Source organism: Candoia aspera, chromosome 1, assembly GCF_035149785.1.
Source record: "Candoia aspera isolate rCanAsp1 chromosome 1, rCanAsp1.hap2, whole genome shotgun sequence".
NCBI classification, from domain to species: Eukaryota; Metazoa; Chordata; class Lepidosauria; order Squamata; family Boidae; genus Candoia; species Candoia aspera.
In genome coordinates this window covers 336,859,314-336,881,804 of record NC_086153.1, presented here as the reverse complement: position 1 = coordinate 336,881,804, position 22,491 = coordinate 336,859,314, and the positions used below count along the sequence as shown (strand labels likewise).

The following is a 22,491-nucleotide window of genomic DNA, read 5'->3' as shown; positions in this document are numbered from 1 at the left end:
AGTGCCCACAGCACATAGCCAGCACAGGGCATGGGCTGAGGTTGAGGGAAATAACAATCCAGCGCAACTGAGGGGCACCAGCTTGGGGAAGGCAGTCACCAAATTCGTCTTTCTGAAATCCAAACCAAGAGATTCCAATCTATCCACGTTGGTCACCCCGTGCTCCAGAGGGGAAGACTGGCCCTAAGAGCTTTTGCCACCAATAAATGGGACTGCCTGATTAAAATGCCTGGGGGGCAAATATAGTACCCTCCAAACAAGGCACCCCCCAGGAGGCAGGAGACTGGGGATACTGCTGTCAGTCTGAGCTAGCCATTCAATTCTTGTGCCTTAAACTGTGGGTCCCCAGGACCAGTTGCCCTGAAACAGCGGGCATTAGTTAAGCCCTGCCTGTCCCCCACCCCCAAATCTCTGAACCCCATTCTTCCCTCTCCCGGGCTCCAATTGCCCTGCCTTGATGCTACCAGTCACGAAATTCCAGATCGGCCGAGCCACAAAGCCTTCCTTACCAGCAGGCTCTCTGCCTGCCACCCTCGCTGCAGTCACGACATCTGCACTCACCTCCCCATGCGCAAGGCGCCTGCCCCCACTGGCGGCACCTAAGGGCCACTGGGCACCCGCCCAAGACAGTGCATACTGCAGGCGATTAAAAAGCAAGGGGGGCAGAGAGAGAGAATGGGGGCTCCTTTAAGGAGAACAACAGCACCAGCTGCAGACAACCCTCCATCTTCATGCATGCACGGATGAGCCTCAGCTCTCCTCCCCCCTCCCTCCCCACCCGGCATCCCCTCTCGTTGGTCTCTGAATGCAAATCATCCCTTTGTTCTCCCCCGGAACATCCAGCACAGATGGTAATTACCATATGCAAAAAAGAAAAAAGCTAGGCAGGTTGGACTGGGGGTCCTTGGCTCAGGCAGCCCCCAAGATCTGCGCTCAGCTCCTTTGTCTCTCAAGCCCAGGTTCTGCCAAATGGCCCAGATCTTTATTTTTCGAGACAAAGCAGGATGTCAGCTCAAGAAAAGCACAGGGCTATGTTTCGGGGGTGGGGAGGGCTGGGGAGTTCCTGCATCCTTCCTTCCTTCCTTCCCTCTTTCAGCTCTGCTTTGCAGAAATGGACCAATCGCAACGGCCTGCCTTGCTGGGTGGGCCGCCCAGGGAAACACGCCCCCCCCAACAGCCACCCTGCACAAGGTGGAAAGGCAGGAAAGGAAGCCCCGGCATGGTCACACCAGCATGGTGGAGAGGAGACCATGCCCTCCCTTTAGAGCAGTGTTTCTCAACCTTGGCCACTTTAAGTTGTCTGGACTTCAACTCCCAGAATTCCCTGGCTGGGGAATTCTGGGAGTTGAAGTCCAGACGTCTTAAAGTGGCCAAGGCTGAGAAACACTGCTCTAGACCCACCCCTGCCCGCCATGACCACAGTCTTTTCTTAGCCAAAGTAGCTTAAGCGGCCAGGAAGCGTCCTCCACCCCCAGGCTAGGCATCTGCCCCAGATGGGATCACTGAAATCGTCCTGAACCAACCTGCCCAGGCATGACCCTCACAACCCCTCTCCATCCAGTGAACTAAATCCATGGCTCAGAGAGCTTGCCTCCTGCTTCTGGACTGGCAGAACTGGCCATCTTCAGACTGCCATCTGCTTACCCCCTTCCCCGCCCACTGCGGATGAGTCTGGCACCTTTTTCCTCTCCTGGAGCTTTGGCACTTCCAGCTTGCCAAGGCCCCTGGTTCCCTCCTTCCCTTCCCTTCTGCTCTCCTCCAGATTCCTTTGACGTCAGAGACCAATCTTAGGTTTAGTGGAGATCTCCCTGGACACCTCCCTCGCGGGGTGAGTCATGACGCTCAGCATCAGCCTCCCCTCCCCACAAAAAACTGAAGCACTCCACGGCCAGGCCCTTCCATGCCACAGGATTCTTGGCAGTGCCAACATGTCCTTTCCTATGCTCCCCCTCTCACCTCCTCCCCCCATGTAAATGGGATGGGCGAGCAAGGAGAAGAAGCATTGCCACCCTCCCTCCGAACACACACACACTTTTGCACACCAAAGCTTGGAGGCCTAAGGGGATCACAAAATGGAAGCCTGTCTGTCCAGGGCAATAAACAAACAGCAGGGTTTGATTCCATCATCCCTTTAAGGGAATCACCGGGGTGGGAGGGACCTTCAAGGGCATCTAGACCACCCCTTGCTCAGTGCAGGATCTGCAACATTATGCTATCCAGCCTGTGTCTTGAAAACCTCCACCAAAGGGGATACACCATATCAAGAAGCAACTTATCCTACTGGTTGACAGCTGTTAACTTCAATAAATTCCTCCTAATATCAAGACTGCCTCTCATTCTGTAGTTTTAATTGCTAATTCCCATGCAGAGCAGCCTGGGTTCCAGAGATTTTTAAAGGGTCAGTTTGAAAAGGCTCTAGGCTGCAAGATCAGAGTTCCAGAACAGAAAGAAGCAGCAAGTTTGAAATGACAATCACAGAACTGGAAAATATCCTTGAGATCATCTAGTCTGACCCCCTCCCCAAAGCTGAATGTTGCCACAGCAATCCAAACCTACTTGGCAAAGGAAAGACTGCTACCTTCAGAAGCAGGCTGTACCCTGTCAAAAAGGCTGGGAAGTTTTTACTAATGTAAAAAACCTACTTCCTTATTGATCAGACTCCCAGCCTCCATAGCCAAAGCAGAAAAGGCTGTGTTCCTCTTATGTGTGACAATCTCTTTGGATATTTGATCAGCACCAGCACAGCACTTTAATCTTCTCTTCCTTTGGATAAACATACCTAGCTCTTTCATGTTTTCCTCCCCCACCTTGCCAACATAGAAACTTTTATTTCAGGGTTCAACCCCTGCATCCAAGCACTTTATCCATGTTCTAAGGAACTGTTTCCATCTACCATTCAAAGCCAACCCACTGGATTAGAAGAGAGGAATGCTGGAAAGAGGCTGTCCATTGACTTTGATGGGCAGCAGTTTTTGATCACCAGCATCCCTTATTCCTTGCTACTGAGCTTTAAACGCAGAAGCAAAAGATAGAAAATGGCACTTTCCCCTTGTAGAGGTTGGGGCAATGAACGTCCAAACCACTGTCCTTTAGAACATGCAATTTTTAAAATCATTTTAGAGCAGTGTTTTTCAAACTTGGCCACTTAAGATGTGTGGACTTCAACTACCAGAATTCCCCAGCCAGCACGGCAGTGTTAGGGGCTGAGCATCTATGGGTTACTCAACTGCAAAGAAAAATGCCCTCTGGACATGTTCAGGGGTTCCCACCATTGCTCCCAGGAGCAGCCAGAGACTCTGTCCCAAGTCTTAACTGCTTTAATTGAAAGAAGGCTTCTGAACCCGCCATTGGCCTACTCCAGAGTCAGAGTTGGTAATGGCACTCTTGAGTGCACATGGGGGGGATTGCCCCCCCCAACTCTTCCATGTTCTTGAAAAGGTAGGTCAGTGGGAATCCCTCTATGATCCATTCTGAAATGGCTATATCTTCTTCTGGGCCCCATAATGTTTTCCCTTCCTCTAAGGCAGCATTTCTCAACCTTGGCAACTTTAAGATAGGTGGACTTCAACTCCCAGAATTCTCCAGCCAGCTGTGCTGGCTGGAGAATTCTGGGAGTTGAAGTCCACCTATCTTAAAGTTGCCAAGGTTGAGAAACGCTGCTTTAAGGAGACCAAGGGGGTGGGATGTAGTAAAAGAAGAGGAACGAAACCAAGAGCAAAGCTTGAGTTGAAGCAGAAAGCAAAGGCCAGTTCCCAAAATGAAGAGATTAGACTCAGTTCTTTCCCCGTGGCACTCAACCATGCCTGGCCTGAGTTAACCCTGGTTTCTTTTCCCCTGTGGGTGGTGGCACTGTAAACACAGGGTGGGGAGGGTGAGCAGGGCTTGGATAACTGTCCTTGGAGGTAATGCACACAGCCTCATTTCACACCCAGAATGCCCTCCAGTCTCAGATGATGCCCCCCACCCTGAAGTCCACAACCAGAAGAAACACCTGGATTTGTAATGCAACTTGGAGCTTGGTTATTCTTTAGCTGAGTAGATGGGGCAAAACCTGCCTAAGTTCTTCCTCCTTTTCTCCTTTATCCATCAACTGGGGGGCAGCTGGGGGAGTGAACAATTTATAAGGCTGGGCGTTTTATGGGACTCCCTGCCCAGCCTTCCTTCCCCAATCTGGAGCCCTCCAGATGTGCGGTGGGAGCCATCATCCAGCAAGTAAAGGGCCACACATCTCAGGCCCCAGGCAGAAGAACAGCCTTGCACAGAAGTTCATCACCATCACCATCATGGTCCCATCACCAAGACATTTGGCCCTCAAAATTAACAAGCAAGAACAGACAAGAAGTTTCCAAATTTGCAGCATTTGGCCTTCCCACGCCTGATCCTCAAAATACTCTGGGGTCTAATTCCAAGTGTCTTTCTATTTCCCTTAGCAAACAAACTTTTGCATATGGGTTTGTTTGGGCCAAGAACCTAGAAAAAAGAAAGGTACCAGCAATTTAATCTTTTGGGGGTGCATTTTTTTTCCTTTCCAATTTTTTGAGCTGAATCAGAAATCAGCAATGCCAAACTGCAAAAGACTTCTCAGAAGCCCAGAACTGTTACAGATGACTCAATGGACCTCACCGTGCGGTCAACTCTCCTCTTCCCTCCTCATCGCCTCTTCCTTTCATCTCCTGCCTTTCAGATTGCAAACTTGCAGGCAGGGAATGCTTACTGCTTTAATAATCTTGAGGGTCGAATCCTACTGGATCAAACCTCAAGGCCACCCCTAAAACCCACTGCCTGAATTGCACTTCACTTCCTTTTACAAGCTAGAGTATCTCAGTCTCACTGCGCACACTTGCTCTTCCAGGGTGCCTGAGCAAGGAGGAAGGAATGTGCAGATAAGAGAAGCAACTTAATCAGAGCCAGATTTATCACAAACAGAAGGCCAGCTAGCAATCATTCTTCACTTTACCCTCTGGTATCCCTCCAGCCTCCACCCCCAATTTATTTCCTCCATGGGTCTACCTATTCCATCCAATCCTTCCTTTTCAGCATTTTAAGTACAGTAATCCTAACTGCCTTCCATCACCACCACCTCGCGCGCTCTTCTTCCCAAAGTAACAGACAGGCCTCTCAGGAATCTGGTGCAACACGATCCCGGCCCCCTCCTCACTCAGTGGAACTCTGCAATCCCTTAACTGCCCTTGCACCTTGATTAAAAAAAAACAACTGCAAGAGAACAGGAAGGGATGTGTATGTGGGGTTAAAAAAAATAGAAGACTTGTGCATACAGAATTAAGGGGCGGGGAAGTTGGAAAGGAAGCACTTGTGTTTGCTAAGGGGAGGGGGGCAGAAGTGAAGGCTTGGAGGCCACACAGACAGGGGAGAGAAAATGAACACACACACAAAATGCAATGGCTGTAAGATAGCCTATGTAAGAATCTCAAGGTAATCCAAATCTTGAGTAAGGGGGAGAGAAGAAAGGTTGAGCCCTATAGCTCCCTTTCCAGGGTGGAGATAGCTGTGAAATACTATCATCTGCCAGGAGAAATCCCTATTCTTCTAGGCTCCTGGGAGAAGCAACTTTTAAAACAGACTCCCTTAAAAAGAGGGGAGGAATTAGGGAACAGGCCACACAAAGTCAAAGTCAGTCTTTCTATACATCAGCTCAACCAGGGCATCCCCAAACAAGAGACTTGGCATCTGTAACCAAGCATACTACAACCTCTCCAACGTCTTATAATGTTCATTCATCGGTATAATGATCGGCTGAGATGGGGCTAGATGAGTTGCAACCGGACAGAGGTTTTTTAGGAAATGCTTTTAACAAGCCAGTTAAAAGGATGAGCAAAAACAATACAAATACATTAAAAACAAGTGGAAGCTAGTGCCTTGAAGTACAAGTTGCTTGAGTACTAAGAAGAGAATCTGTCGACAGATCGGCATAGGAGAACCAAAACAGGGCCAGAGCACTCTGTGCTGCCCAAATAAAGGGCGCGTGATCCAGCCAAAAAATCAAGCACTGAAGCACCAGTGATGGAAGAAACCACCAGTTCAGTGGGACTGCAGCATTAATCGGAGAGCTGAAAAGGGACTGAAAGCATATGATTCTGAATCGGGTCCTTCTGAACAGCTGTTCATGAAGCCTTGCTGAAACTACAACTCCCAGAATTCCTACCTACATGGGCAATTCTAGGAAATCCTAACACGCAACTAGGAATTCTGGGATTTGTAGCTCCAATACACTGGTAGGGCATCAGGTAGAGGGCATCTTTATTATAGCTAATTACTGTAACAGTAATAAATAATACTATAACAGAGCAGAAATGATAATAAATACAAGAGAACAGCAAATGTTTATGCAGAAGGGAAACAGACTAAGTTCAACCTTCCCATGGACTAGAATCTTGACAAAGACAGAGAGGTATTTTGCTTTGTCTCCCAAAAAATTCACAAAAGCCTGTTTAGTCTAACAGTAACCAATCCTGACGTCTTTCAAAGGTTCCGCTTTGTGGCCTGATGTGCCAAACCACTTGGGCTCCTGGGAATTGTAGTCCAAACACCTAGAGCAGTGTTTCTCAACCTCAGGCACTGGTTGAGGAATTGTGGGAGTTGAAGTCCACACATCTAAAAGGGGCAGAGGATCCTGAATTGCCTGTCTTTGCAGCGCACCCATAGAGCCAGCCCTTTATTCATTGTAATTCCCCGTCTTCTTTGCAAAGGCTTCACCGCTTCTCTTTCTCTCCCTTGAGGATGGAAGGAGTTCTTAGAGAAGTACAGACAAACTCATCTGCATGTACCTGAGTCCAGTCTTACCTGAGTTTCAGTTAAACTTTCTAATGCTTGCATCACGGATTGTTCTGGTCTAGATGCTTGAGACTAGAAGAAAAGAAGAGAAAGTCAGATCTCCAGACGTGGTGCCCGTATAGCAATGTGGCCGAACTCCTGCCAAGTTCAGCCTGAAACCACGATTAGTAAGAGGGTAAAAATTACCATCAAGCCAGCTTCCACCGTAGGTACCAGAGTCAACTTGCTGCCTTCTCCGACCCCCAAATCTTGCAGTTTGCCTGAATTCAGACGACTGAGGGGGGAAAAGCAAAGGGTGGGGTGGGGTGGGGTGGGGTGGGGTGGGTGGAAAGAAAAAGCGAAGTCTTAGTTTACAATGTTTTAAAGAACCACACTGATTACAAAATACTTCCTCAAGCATTTGGGACTGGAGAACTGTAACTGTTCTGAGACAGAAGAGAAAAAGAATGCCACGGGGGTTCTATGGGGGCTGTTATTTTTTTTAAAATAGACTGCTGCTGTTGTTTTTATTATTATTAAAACGGTTCCCCCGGACAAAAGTCGTTCTTCCCCTCTCTAAAAAGATGGAACCACCGAAGATCTTTTTTATTTCCCCCCTCCCCCAAATGCCTGTCTCAGCCCAGGCGCTCCACTTTCCGCTTCTTATGTAAACATAATATTATAAGTCTCTCTCTTCTCTCTGCTGCCCCCACTAGATAGAAGGGCTGTGATTCTGCAGGCATCTGCAGATCTCTTCTCTAACCCACTACTGTTCCAGACAATTGGAGTGACAGGTCTGGGAAGCTAAGAAAGGCTAAAAAGAAAAAGGCAGACAGAGAGAAGGAATCATATGAGCATCTATTGAATATTGGGGGGGTGGGGGTGGAGTCCAGAGGAAAGAGACTTGTAGGACAGTGAATTTATTTCTTCCAACCTGATTCTCAAAGGATGGGGGGAGGCTGCTTTGTAAGTGAACACATTTATAAAATCAGCTCCCCCCAATTAATAACTATTCCAATCAGGAGAATATTTTTCTAAGCTTGTCCAGATACTTTGCACTTCTTAATTGTGAGAGGGGCTGGAATATAAAACAGCTTTTTTTTTTTAAAGCCAGGGTTGATAGATTTTAAATCATATTTCAGTAGCCGAGAAGAGGCTGGGGAAATGCATAAAAGGGGGGGGCACAGTTGGGAGATTCTGGGGCCCAGTGGAGGAAGAGTTCATTGTGCCAAGACAGGGCAGTTTTCTTAAGGACTGATCCTTCTGCATTCTCTAACAAAGCTAGGGGGATTTAGTTAAACAAAGAGACCAGCTCACACACTCCAGATATCCCTGTTCCCCCTCAATTCAGACCTTGGCTCTCCTCCTCCCCCTCACAAAGGACATTCAAGTCAGCCCTAGCTGGCATTCTCTGCACCTCCAAGATTTCTCCAGAGATCCCAGTATTATTTTTAAGCAGTTAGAAGGTCTGCATGGGAGATGGCCTGCATCTGTGTGTGCACGCAAGCGTGAATGTGTGTGTGTATGCACGCGTGTGTAGGCGTACATTTCTCTCTCTGCACTTGCACGCTACCCAAATTCAACCTTCAGAACAAAGGACACCTTCAAGGGAAGAGGGGGGAGGATCGAAAGAGAATCTGATCCAATAACCCCTGGGGGGGGCGGTGTTTCAAGAGGGTTGTCTTATTTTCCTAGTCTTCCTCCCTCTTCATCTTCAGCAAAGCTTCTAGGACAGATTCTGACCCTGGGATTGGATCAATAGATGCTAATATTATTTCTTCCCCCAAAGAGAACAAGGAATGGGGGCTGTGTGGGGAGGGGAGTGCCAATGCTGTAAATTAGGCTATCCAGCATGTTATTTATGGGGAGGGGAGCTAGGCTCGGCTCTTTACAGAAGCCTTGAGTTTTACAGGGGGAAAAATGGGAAGGGAATTAGCAATACAGGAACAACATATTTTGCAGAAACCCACAAAGAGACTCAACCCATATTTTATTCTCCCACCTAGGTACCCCATACAGGCTCCCTCTGCCTATTTTATGATATGCCTGGATGTCAAAAATGAATCCCAGTGCAATATATCTCCCCATATATACATATACTCTCCCCTCTGTATAGATGCATGGATTCTTAGCTAAATAATATTCCAAAATCAGCACATTTGCAGTTTGGATATTTAAAAAAGAAGAAGAAAAAGGAAGGAGTACATATCATTTACAGGCATGCATAAAGGTTTTTGCAGACATTCACACACCATACACGGAAAGTTAAAAGCAGTTTTCCAGTGGCCTAGATTCTACATTTCCTACTTCCATACACTTTGGGAAGTTTTCTCACTCCAGATGAAGGCTGCAGTCCAAAGACGTCCTAACGCCCAGGAAGATCCAGGGAGCTCCAAGCAATGCCTGAATTTAACTCGGTTCATCTCCCTACCTGCACCCAGTGAGACTTCTCCAGAGGTGCGAAGCTAGGCAGCTTTTAATTAAGACTCTCCCAATTAAAAAACGAAAGAAATGAGTTACATTCTAACTTCCTACCGCGGTCTTTCGGAGGGGGGAGAGGGATGAAAGATTCACACACGGACACCCACAAGCACACTGGAGTGAATACCTTTCTTTATGTAAGAGAGCCAGCCGCTCCTTGGGGACTTTAAGCCTCTGAGACAGCCGCCTCTTCAAACCTTCCACCGTCTCTTCCACGGGGACAGAGAGCTCATACCGGGCCCCGGTGGTCGTGTGAATGAAAACATTCATAGGAGGGTCACTCTGGACAGTGTCGCAGGCTGGGGGCCCCCGGCTGCAGCTCCTGGGGGTGGGTTGTTGGTCCATTCGATTCACCTGGGGCGGAGGGAGGGGGAGGAGGCAGAGATGAGGCCGCGAAGCTGGGAGGTAGGCTGCCCCGCAGACAAAGGAGTGCCTGCCCCGTCGCGTCTACACGACCCCGGGGCGACTCGATCTTCTCTCTCCCACCCCCTCCCCGCGCCTCCCTCGGCCGGGAGCAAATTCAAGTCTAAGTAGCGTCTTCGGATCTTTAAAGAAAAGTTCTACCCCGCCAGCCTCCGTGCGCGGAGAGGGAGGGGACGTCTTTTGTCCTTTAACGACCCCCTTCCGCCAGAAATCTACCCCCAACTCACTTATCCCCCCTCCCCCGGATCACAGGCGTACACACTGAAGAAGAAAAAAAAAGCACAGCGGATTCCGCCGCCACCGCCCCCCCGCCTCGATAATACTATCTACCTTCTCACGGAAATGCAGCAGAAGGGGTTAAAAATATTTTAAAGCCCGAGAAAGGAGGACGCAGAAGCAGACGCGCGCCCGCTAGCTAGCTAGCCAGCCCTCTTCCCCACCTGGGCTCGAACCCGGAGTCAACCGCGCGCACACCGAGCAGCGAAGCAGCCGGCTCCCGCCGCCGCCGCTCCCGGAGTCTGGTGTGAAAGTAGCCAGTGCCGGGAAGACACGGCGGAGGAGGGGAGATGAAAGAGGGGGAGGGAAAAAAGTTAGAATGTATCAACGTTCTAAATGGGCGGAATTACTCTCCCCCTCCCCATTCATTCTTTACTCCCTTTCTCTCTCGGCCAGCCCCGCCGCAGCCAATCGGAACGCTCCTCCCGCTGAGACGCCAGCGCCGCGGACCAATGGCAATCGACCCCCGGCTCTCCCCCACGTGGAAGGAGACCGGATGCTTCGCCTCGGCCCCCTTCCCCCGCCCCGCCCGCGATCAAGCAATAGTGGGCGGGGCCTCGGCTGCCCGAATGGAGTTTTTCCTCCGCCCACACGCTTCTGCGAAGCCAGCCCCCGTATTTCCTCCCCCTTCCCCCTCGTTTTAAAGGGCCATTCATGCTGTATTATGTCTACAACAAAGAGCTTTATAAAAGCAGGATACGGTGTGCGTGAGTTTTATATAGACGGGGGGAGAGAGCGAGAGAGCGACGGAGGAAAACGGAGAGCGACGGAGGGACCTCAAGTGTAAAATGGGGAGGAGGCAATTAAAAGAGGCAGGAGGATTTATTCCAACGTCATAATTCTTTTTTTTTCCGCTTTTTTAAAATTTCCGCTTTTTTTTTTTTTAAGAAGCTCTGCAGTAGCTTTAAATGTATTACTGAGGTGGGATTTCGTTGGGATCTCTTTGGCTGTTTGGTCTAACCTTCTTTCAGCTGAGACAAACGCTCTGCTACTTAGGCATTTTTTCTCTGTAGGCTCCCCTGTTCCCTGGGGCTTCCTCCGGAGTAAACGTGACCAGTCCTATCTATGTTTCCTATCCCCACTATCGGTCTGTGTAACAGCTAAACTCACATGAACAGAACCAAACCAGTTACAAACAACCGAGGGTGCAACTGTCTGACGGGGTGGGGGTTGGTGATAAGAACGAGGGGGGCTAGAAACTTCAGGGTGGGCAGCCAAATAGTTAGCATATTGTTATTAACAATAACTGATATAATTAAGAAAAACCTAGAAGATTTCAATCTTTGGAGTCTTATTAAATGCATTTTTAAAAGAACTATGAGAAAGGAACATCCCCCCCCCCATCCCTGTTCATTGTTATCTACCTTTTTTTTAGGGTAACTAGAAATTCTTCAGTTCACATCTATCTGAGAGGCACAGTTTACAGATGTAGAATACAGTAGTTTCTATAGTATAGACTTACAGGTGGTCCTCGCTCAACGACCACAATCGGGACTGGAATTTCAGTTGCTAAGCAAAGCAGTCATTAAGCGAATATGACCCAATTTTACAACCTTTTTTGCGATGGTGATTAAGCGAATCACCACGGGCATTAAGCAAACCACGTGGTCCTTAAGTGAATCACGCAGTTCCCCACTGATTTTGCTTGCCAGAAGCTGGCCGGGAAGGTAGAAAATGGCAGTCATGTGACCACGGGACGCTATGATGGTCATAAATGTGAACCGGTTGCCAAGTGCCCAAATCGTGACCGTGGGGACGCTGCGACAGTCACAAGTGTGAGAACCAGTCGTAAGCCATTTTTTCAACACCGTTGTAAGTCTGAACCATCACTAAACGAATGGCTGTTAAGTGAGGACTACCTGTATAGTTTGTGATCTTGCAGCAGGCATCAGAACTAACCCACTTTGTCACACACACCAGGCCCACCGGGTTTCAGGTTTATATAATTTCTCTGCTCTCTGCCCCCCCCACCCCCAAAAATCTTACTTAAAAAAACTAGGCACTCAAACTGTCCAGATTGGCCAGTGTCTGAGACCCACGGACTGGTGATAAAACATCGAAACCTGAGCTTTGAAGCACCCCATGCACCTTTTTTCTCAGCAGATCAAGTCACCATTCATTCCGGACAAGAATCACAAGATAGCCAGTCCCTTTCTTAATCTCCTTAATCTTCACTGCACCCCAAAACTGTTTGCTCGGGTGGTGAACAAGAACCGGACCTAGAACTCTGAAAATCTAAATTCCCTTTGGGGAAGGCTGGAAACAGGCAAAAACAGCTTACAAGTTCAACTTCCTTAACAGCAGCAAAAGTTAAAACTTCAGACCATTTGGAGAAAGGAGGGTGAATATTACAGCTCGGTGCCTCAAACAGGAGGGGAAAAAAAACTGGAGTGTGCACACCTTACGTTTCCATCACATTACCCTGGTGACTTAATCAGCCTTCTCGGTTCTGACATCCGGATGTGTCAGGATTAACCTACCCCCCATTCTTCCCAAGCATTCTGGGAACTGTATTATTCCCTCTGCATGTGGAAGAGTCCAGACGGAAGAAAACATCTTGAAGATGTCTGTGCAGCATCAATAACTGTAGGAAATAGTTCTGCATCTCAGAATAATTAGAATGCTTAATCCTAAAGGGCTGACAAAGGAACAGCTACAACGGTTGAAGAGGACGCCCAGCAGGAAGGGGGATGGACTCAGTTGCAGCGGCAATGGGGGCACAGTTGGAGGACCTGAAAGACCAGGCTGGAGATAGATTGCCACAGAGAAAGTGCATCTACCGGTAGTCTTCGCTTAATGACCATTCATTTAGTGATGGTTCGGACTTACAACAGTGCTGGAAAACCCAACTTGCCAACCACTTATGGCTGTCATGGCAACCCCACAGTCATGTGATCACGATGCACTTGGCACTTGGCAACTGGTTCACATTTATGACCATTGCAGTGTCCCGTGGTCACATGATCACCACTTTCGACCTTCCCAGCCAGCTTCTAGCAAGCAAAATCAATGGGGAACCATGTGATTTGTTTAACAAGCACATAGTTCGCTTAACACCCGCGGTGATTTGTTTAACGGCTGCCGCAAAAAAGGTCGTAAAATTGGGTTGGATTCGCTTAATGACCACTTCACTTAGCAACCAAAATTCCGGTCCCAGTTGTGGTTGTTAAGTGAGGACTCCCTGTATGTGGTTGCCAAGAGGCAACACCAAGTTGATGGCATGTAATCAATCAATCAATCAATCAATCGATCAGTGGCTCTGCACTCGTGTACTGATGTCAGAAAATAATACCATTTGGTAGAGCTGTGGAGGGATACAGAATGGTTCAGCAGACTATGTTGCTGTAATCCTGCATCTGTGATTCACCAGAGATGGTCAAGATGCTGGAAGCAGCCCTGGCCTCAAAACTGCAACTAACGGTAAGTGGTAGCCAAGAGATAGAGAAAACTCTAAACTTTTTCCTAGTGGCCATCTTGGGGGAATTGAATGGCCCAGATCTGGTGGCCCTACACCCTCCTGATTAGGTGATGGATCAGACATCCATTAGAAGAAATATGTAATGCTGTTAACAAGAATAAAATCTGGGTAACCCCTGAAGTCCAGATCGCCTTCATGCTGGGAAGGCATCCCGGTTCTCAGCGGTGCCCAATTCTTGTTAACAGCTTTACACCCTCCTTCTGAGGATGGCATGGCAGAATCCCCTTCTTCATCTTGTCTGCACAAGAGCCCTGCCAGGTAGGCTAGGCTGAGAGGATGAGAGAAAGGAGGAGGGAAGAAGGGATTCTGCCTCCGCCAAACTATAAACTGTGGCTTACAAACATCAGTGGGAAGCTAGTCAAACCATAGACTGCTTCAGCCTTACACTTGGCATGCTGAGAAAGAGATGGGTCATAATCATCCAGTGCGCTCAGGGGAGGGCTCGAAGGCAGGTTCCTCGCACCCCCCACCCCTGCCAAAGTTCAGCCTGTTTCAGATATCACCCTACGGTTTCTTTGGCTTTGAATCAGCACGTTGGGCAGACAGCTGTGATTTCAACAAACCATGATTAAACAAGCCATGGTTTAGGATAACGCATGAGCGCTGCTTGCTACCCTCCCAGGCCTTGCAGTGAGGCCATCAGGAGCCAGCATTTTCGGAAGAAGGAATCGCCAGCGCCGTCCCTTAGCTTGCAGCGTTGAGCCTTGGCTCCTGGCCCTGGGGAGCGAAAGGCAAAGAGCAGGGCCCACCAGGCATTGCCACGCCTGCCACCAGAAGGGCCACCCCCCAGCTTGCTTCTGACCAGTCCAGCACACAACGTGGACCTTGCACCAAGCCTGTTCACAGGACATACCTAACTGGGTTGGTCACTCTCCATGGGAAGAGATTTAACTTCCCGGTTCTCACTTCCCTTTAAAGCAAAGATATGCGTGCAAACACTAGGTAAACAATTCACAAGGGCCCAATCAAAATTTGCACCCACTCTGTGCCCACGGGGTAAAAAAAGTGGAAGAAAGTGGCCTGACTTTTATTGTTATTCCAGTTTCCATTTTCTGGGTCAGGAGGATGCAAAACAAGGCACACCTCAGTTATATCAAACCAGGACACTGATTGGATACTCACATCCACAACGCTAACCACAATGAATGCTAACCAAGTTTAGCATGGGGTGGAAAGGCAGCTGCCTGGTCTTCAGTTAACCCAATTAAGCTTATTAGCCTATGTGGTTTGCATCGTTCTGACTTAGCACAATGAGCTGAGCCACTGGGGTTTGTAAACCATGATTGACAGCTTATTGTGTGGCACGAAGCTAGCCTCTGAGCATTATTCAGCAGGCCACAGTTTAGCAGATCATGGCTTAGCCTGCTGCGTGATCCTGGGCTGCCTCGGCATTATGTATGAAATGGGATAGCAATTTGTATCAGTGAGCAAAAGACGGTCGGAAGAACATGAGGTGGGCATGAATCCTTGACGATGTGACTGTTGGTGATACAGCTGATGCTTCATTTATGACTTGGGAAGTTTTTATCATCTGCCATGTGACAAAGCATCAGAAGGCTAACCAGCAACCCAGACTGAACTGAATCTCTAGTAATCGTGCTGAAGGTACCAGGCAAAATTCTCTGAGCCTAATCCAGATTGAAATTGGAACACGCAGATTTTGGGGCTTCTCTGGATGAATTGAGGAGGATTAGCCCACTTCCATCTGGAAATTGTGACTTGCTTTCCAGCGCGAAGACACGAGAGCGAAACGAGAGGCCAGGGAACGTATAGCTGCATTCCTATATTACAGTAAGCCATCTTGTGGTTTGCCTTGGTTCCTGCTTAGAGTGATGTGTGAACCCAAATCACCTCAAAGAGATTTTATCAGCCAAAAAGTTTCTAGATAAGTCACCACGTGGTAAAAGCAATAGTCTTGTGAACGTTAAAAGCTTTAAAAAAAAAGTTACGATGAAATAAACTCTTATGGATTATGGACCATTTCAGATTATCCTGAATGACCTGGGCTGTGTGGGGAATAATAGCAGAAGAGGTCCGAAGGAAACAAAATGCAGAGGATACAGATAGAGGTAATGACCTACAGACAGTGGCCATTCTCAACAGGATACATCAGTCATTCCTTCCACTTTATCCATAATCCAGCAATGGGAGGATGATTTGGCATCCTCGACAGATGTAAAGAAACCCAGTTCTCACCCCCTGCCCATCATTAGTGCTTTGAGGTTGTGATAGAAGCTTCAGTTTGGTGTTTGGTTTTTAGAGGGCGTTAGGAACTGAGGCTGGACCTAGGATGAGCATCTGAGGGACCGGTCCTGCTCTTATTGCATAAAACCTGCAGGGATTTGAGCCTGCTTTCCATACCAACACCGCTAATGCATAGGGATGTTCTACATTAACTATCCATCCGCTCAAGGTGTAGAAGCCAAAAGGGGTATTATCAAGAATGAGTCAGCAAAGCAAGGGCGCCCTCTGCTGGAAAAAACTTGAATATAACTGTTAGGGAACAATAGGTTTGGGGTGGGGGAAAAGAGATCCAAGGAGGGGTCTGGCTTGGGCAAGGCTGGGGTGGAAGCTGTCTTCAAAAGCCTCTGAGGCTTTGTGGTTGATGTTGGGGCTGTACCCATCTTGAAATTGTGGGTTTCTCTAAAACAGCGTTTCTCAACATTGGCCACTTTAAGATGTGCGGACTTCAACTCCCAGAATTCCCCAGCCAGCTATGCTGGCTGGGGAATTCTGGGAGTTGAAGTCCGCACATCTTAAAGTGGCCAATGTTGAGAAACGCTGGTCTAAAAGAACTGGGAGAGGCTGGGAAGACCTCTTGAATTCGTTGGGTGAAACAAGGTAACTGGAGAGACAGAAATTGATAGAACATCTTTCTCTCCTTTCCGTGCAAAGGGCATTCAGCTGACCAATCTCAGCCAAAAACGACAGACACCACGTTCATAGCATAGCGTTCATCTGCTCCGGAGATACACCTGCGGTTTTTTAGCCACTGCTGCCTTCAGTTCAGTGCCACCCCCCGCCCCAGGTGGCACAGCAAAGAGCAGCAGGCAAAAGGGAGAGGGGGTGAGGCCTCCAGGTGGCATCCCCCCAAGGCAAGAGGGTAAGTAACAACTAAATATTACTCCTCCTTCATTTGCACTGTTGGCAACGCCGGTCTCCCAGAAAAGAGGCGCCCCCAAAACTTTGCCACGACTTGGGGCAAAGTTCTTGCGTCTTCTTCATTCCTTGGGGTGCCCCAAAACTTGGAGGAATCTCTAGTGCCTTCTGCTGCTGCGGTGGCCACTGCATCGCAAGTTTGACCGTGTCTGGGTGTGTGGAGGGTGTATTAATCGCAGTTGATTTTAATTCAATGTCTTCTCAAACCGGGGAGATTCTGCTTCCTACCCCCTCCCCTTGAAGCGTGGCCTTCAGCATGTCATCCTAAGCTCCCAAACAGGAGCACCCACCCCAATTTTAAAGGAAAGCGAGTGAAGTTTCCCAGTTCAAAATGTCAAAGGAGGCATGCGGAACACCCCTCCCCTAGGTTGCAAAACTAGATTGGGATTTTTCCAGCCCCACTGCATTTTTTCCAAGTGGGATGGGGTGGATGGGGCTGCAAGCTCAGGCACCCTCAGCAGCAGCTAAGCCTGCAAGCTTTGGAAATGTGCCAGCTGAGGCTTCAATATATTTTCAAACCAAGGAAAAAATGAAGTTTCCGAAATGCTCTCCGGCGCAGGGGAGAAGACCTAGGGGGGTTGCTACATCCCCTCCCCATGCCATTCCCCAGAATGAATAGGGGCTGAGATGTCAAAGAAAATGCAGAAAAGAGAGAAACAGGCTTTGTCATTTGCAAATCCGCAGTGCTATCCCTGTCTTTTTATTATTATTGTGAAAAGGAGCCACATTAATATTCAGGAGTTTCCAGAGTCCCTCCACCAACATGTCTTGGGGAGGCTGGCAGACCCAGTTCCACAGAGACCCGCAAGCCCAGATGCAGAAGCATTGGTCATGGAGTGAGGAATATGCAGTGCCCATGCCTGAAGATGCTGGCACCAGAGCAGTCCAGGCAGCCCAAGTCTGCCCATGCCTCACCAGATCAACAATTTGCTGAGAATCAAGGGGAAAAAAAATAAAGAGTTGGGGGGTCTTACTGGCCTCTACAACCGACTCTGATAAATAGGGTGATAGGATCTGGAATTTGCAAGTCCGCTTTGCAGTGCATCTCTTCCCAGTCCTCAAGTGACAGCAGTTTGCCCCTCACTGCCCCTATGGGGGTTCTGGGCCCTTCTTTCAAATACCCATTAATGTGCAAGGACGCCTCCCCTCTTTCCTTTTCTCTGGGCACTGCAAACACTGAAGCAATATTTGAAGTGTGCATGAGAAGGGCTCAGGGCCTGTGTGACTCAGGCAGGCAGCTGCGATGGCCTGAGATTCCACCCGCCTCCCCCCCCCCCCGCTGGCCTCTGCCAATGCACAGGGCGTTGCGCGTTGTTGCTGTCACTGGGTTTAATTTTCTGAATGCCTCAGTGACACATCTTTGGATCACCCACCTCCCCACCTCAGCAGCCTCCTTTCCCAGAGCCAAGCGATGCCGTCAATCTCCACCCCGCGTTTGGGATTCAAAGAGCTGGGGGTCGCCAGCCAGACCTGTCCTCCCCCTTTCAACCAGGAAGGAGGCAGAATCACCCCAAGCTCTCTTCTACCTCTTTCCCCAGGACACCGGAGTGGGTGGCCAGCGAGCTTTACTCCAAAGAGGACGGAAAGAAAGAAAGAAAAAGTAGCTGTGGGTCCAGCGCCGGAAGAGAGATGAAAGGCCATCCCAAGGTGGGGGGGGTAAAATGGGGGGGGGAGAGGCAAAGAACCATAGAGATTGCTAAAAGATGGCCTCTCTGCCCAGTCATACTTGTCATCTGAACCTGTTCAATCCCTAAAGCTCTTTTGGGCTCCCGGGTTGGGGAGAATAAAAAAAACCAACAACAGTGGTTCTCCTGAGCATATTCGGAGTACACATCTCTCATTGGAGGGTAAACAAAGGCAACCTGCCTGCACACACCCAGGTTTCCAGGTCAGAAGCCATGCTGGAGAACACCGCAATTTATTTATTTATATGTGTGTGTATCTATATCTATATCTATTTGCCTAGAAGGAGGCACTGGCTTCCTGTCACCTACACTGTACTCCCACTAATGTATAATGGAGTTACTGGGAAGCTTGGAAACTCAGGGGGGGGAAAGAGAGCTGGGACTGGAGAGCTCCAATTTGCGCCCCCCCCTTTCTCCCTGCAAGAGGCTTCGGAAGAACAAGGATGAATGGAAGAGGCCCTGGCAATGGAACAAAGGAAGGGGGGAGAGGGTGGGCGCCAGACCCGGGATTAGGTCAAATCCTGCCTACGTGGGCAAAATAAATGGGAGGTGGAAGGGCTCAGCGGAGGCTGGCCTGCCCCACCTCCCCAAGGGAGGGTGCTTGCGCTTTCTTTGGCCAGAAGAAACAGCTGGATAAATGAATGGGATTCCCTCTCCAGTTGGAACAGATTGTGTCAGCTCTCGGCTGAGTTCAAGCGGAGATGCAAATTCTCTCCCCAGTAGAAATAACACACTGGGTAATGTTTTCCCATCTATCGTTGCCTTGCCCTTCTCGCTGTGGACAAGAAAGGAGAAACATAGCCATTTTTCTTGCTTCTAAATGTCCTGACTTCCAGCTTCCCCAAAAATGAAGACTCTGGAGTTTTGAAAAAAAAGGATCTAGCCCTTAAGGGTTGAAAAAGTTAGCTGACCGTTCCAGCCACCAGCCAAGAGACTCTCTTTGCCCTGAGTTTGGTGGTGTGGGTCAGCTCCTTAAAAGCAAGCCTTTTCTAGTTTTTCCTTCCCATCCTTCCCATCAACTGGGATTATTCAGGAAAGGCACCTAACCCCTAACAGATGTTCACAGGCACACAAAGAGAGAGTCAATATGTTAAGAAAGAAATCAAGGCAGGCGGGGTTAAATGGCAACATCCCTTCTCCCGGTGTGGCTGATTCTCTTAAATCAAAGCAAATTATTTCTAATTATTCCTTTGTTGTCAACTAAAACAACAAAGTTTGGTTCAGGAAGATCCGGCTGGTTGAGGAAAATGTGCAAAATCTGGGGAGAACAAATAAACCTTTGTTCCCCGTCATGCTCCCCCATCCTTGCTCTTGATAGGCCTCCCAAATCCCACATCTGTTTTATGTCCTCTGGGATTCCAGACGATTGTACTGATTTTTTTTCCCCCTGAGGGAAGGGGGATCTTTAGTTGAAAAAAAGGAGAGAGACAGAAAACAATGTAAGAAAAGGAAAAATCCTTTTTTTCCCCCCACCTAGCCTGCAAAATGTAAAGACACAATCCTATACTAATTCTGGGGGAGTAAGCCCCAAGGATGGGGTCACATCCTGGTACTCCTCCAGTCAAGGCTATGCCTGCTTAATCTGGATTGAATTCTCCTGAGAACAATAAACTGGGATCAACACCCACCCAAGCAGATGCCAGCCTAAGATTCAAAGGTTAGCAATGTCGGATTTTTTTTTTTAACCTGTCCCTTTCAGCACCGCCCGATTTTATTTTTTTCTGACTGGCAACGATCTCCCGACTTTACAGTGCCATCAAGTCTTCAGCAGGACAAATAGATCTACTCAGCCGTAAGCGGCCCTATTCCAACGTAAGGAGCCTCCTTCTTAAAGGAGCACAACTCGACGCTTAAAAGAGCTTTGGGAAGGGAGTTCGGACGGGTCAACTCCAAGCTCAGCTCTACTGAGTCGAAAGGGATTTACTCCGAAGGAAAAGAAATGCAGGGCAGCCGCTCGGCCAGGTAGCAAAACAGATCATCATCTACCGTATAAAGACGGATCACCCAGCTGGCTTCGACCCGGTCTCTTCGCTTGCCGCGGGCGTGCTGGCCCCTCGCCTCCGCGTAACGTGGGAACCGAAGCCCGGCGGCTGAAACCAGTGCCAGGGACTCGCGTTCCCAGAAGCGAGCGCCACCGCGGCTCCAAGGCGGGTCTCTTTTCGCAACTCGGGGACGCTTCAAAGGCACTCACCGACGCCGTCAGACGCCTCTCCGCCGATCCGTTCCCGAAGCAAAACAAACCAGGAATAATAATCTTAACAATCGACAATCCGAAATGCCCCCGCCGCGGAAAACGGGTATCCTGGCTCCGGACCGACGGGAGCTCCTGAAGCGCCGGCAAAGATCCGTAAGGGGAGGAAGCTCCCCCCTCCGCAGGTGAGAGCACAACCAGCCCGGGTCGCTGATGGTCGTGGGAAGGCGGCGGCGGAGGGAGGGAGGGAAGGCGAGGATGTCTTGCTCCGCGAGCGGCCGCCGCCTGCGCTGCCCGGCTGGCCAAAGGTGTCCGCTGCCAGCCCGGTGGCTTTTTTAATGTTCAAGGAGGCGCTCCAAAAAGTTTTTTTTATCCCACACGCGCGCGCACGGAGAGTCACCCGGGGCTGGGTGGGGCCTGCGAAAGAGGAGGAGGAGCGGGGGGGGGAAAAGGCCCGACTCAGAAAAGCGAGGGCGGGGGGGGGGGGAGGCAGCGCTTCCCGAGGCTGCAAAGTCAGCAGTGGGATTTGCCCGGTGACGTCACGCCGCCAACCTGGCCGTCGCGGCTGCTGCGCACGCGGGCGCGCAGCGGAGGCGCGAGGCGGCCGACCGGTGGCGAACGGCTCGATGTCGCGTCTCCCCCCGCCGGGGCTTCTGCGGGCTGGCGAGCCGGCCGCGGCTTTCCCCGACCCTTCGGGTCGCAAACGGCCGCTCGCGACCCGGGGCTTGCCTGATGGGGCGAGCCGAGCACGCTCCCGTGTGCGAGAAGAGCCTTTTTGGGGCTCTGGCGGCGTTCACACGACGCCCTGCACCCGGTCAGCTGCAGACGCGTTCGCGCAACGGGCTGCGCTTGGTTCGCGGCTTGGCGGGCTGGGCCGAGCCGGCTCCTTCGGACAGTTGAATGCCCGCTCCCCCAAAGGAGTTAATTGCGTTACCAGGGCTATAGGGGTTGTCTGAAGGCAGCCCGCGAGGATGTGAGGCAGTCAGTGGCTCAGTAAAGGGCCGATAATGGGTAAAGCCAACGGCTGGAGCTATTCTTGACCTCACAGTCTCACCAGTTCCTCTTATCACCTTGAATGGAAGGGGTCAGTTCATCAGATTTTTTCATATATTGGGCCGTGTCCTGAAGACCCCCATCCCTTGACTTGTTTATTGCCTAAACCACAATCAGCTGAGTTCACACACCATGCTGAGCCCTAACCACATTTTCTTTCCACCACCATATATGTGGTCTATAAAAATCCAGATCGCCACTAGATGGAACCTTAGAGTTTTCTGTGTGTGTCTTTGCTGCCCCTAGTGGCCATTAGGAATTTTGCAGCCCAGATCTGTAACCTCAATTAAGGTTTAGCCCAATGTTGTGAATCTTTAGCTCTGCGCTTTGAGAGATGCATCCTTTTCATCCACTGTGATAGTTTGTTTAACTGATTCTCAGTCATCTGTCCTCACAACCAGCCGATTGTAGTTCTCAGGCTGAGTATGTAGGACCTGCTGAAGGAAAAAAAACAAGTTTCGTGTATCCATTGCCGTTTTTAACCATCCAGACATGGCATTTTACCCAAGTGTTCACACTCAGTCATGCAAATGGATGCCATCTGGTGTCCCCTCCGCCTAGATCAGCCTTTCTCAAGTTTTTGACCCTGGAGGAACCCCTGAAATATTTCCCAGGCCTCAGGGACCCCCTAGACATTCAGTCTCAAATATAGGCCAGAAGCTACAAAATTATTCTATTTGTTTCATGGGTAGGCCAATACGTATGCATTAACAGTGTTCTTAAACTAAAAATAAAGAATGAAACTTGCCTCTTTAATGTGAAGTGGCCCAAATTGGAAAGAATTTTTTAAATAAATCATAATCTCCCAGGGAACCCCTAGGGACCTCTCACAGAACCCTGGTTGAGAAACCCTGGCCTAGATGCTGTATGTTAGGTTCTTGTTTAGGACATCTGGGTTAAAGAGATGGAAGAGGACAGCCATGTTGAGTTGAAATAATATACTGCCTTGGGTCACATAGGATGCTCAACTCAGG

The 22,491-nt window shown here is 49.4% G+C and overlaps 1 protein-coding gene across 4 annotated transcripts in view; it reads right to left on the bottom strand.

Moving 5' to 3' along the window:
• Positions 1-20,729, bottom strand: part of MIDN (midnolin) — a 39,793-nt gene extending 19,064 nt beyond the window's left edge. Inside the window, exons 1-4 of one of the 4 annotated variants that reach the window (XM_063290879.1) lie at positions 20,465-20,729; positions 9,380-9,606; positions 6,979-7,066; positions 6,802-6,864 (exon numbers count right to left, since the gene is read on the bottom strand). In XM_063290879.1, coding sequence (XP_063146949.1) covers positions 6,802-6,864; positions 6,979-7,066; positions 9,380-9,597 — 369 coding nt within the window. In that variant the 5' untranslated portion in view covers positions 9,598-9,606; positions 20,465-20,729. The other 3 variants (XM_063290881.1, XM_063290878.1, XM_063290880.1) reach the window with 3 other exon arrangements.
• Positions 20,730-22,491: the final 1,762 nt, after the last annotated feature.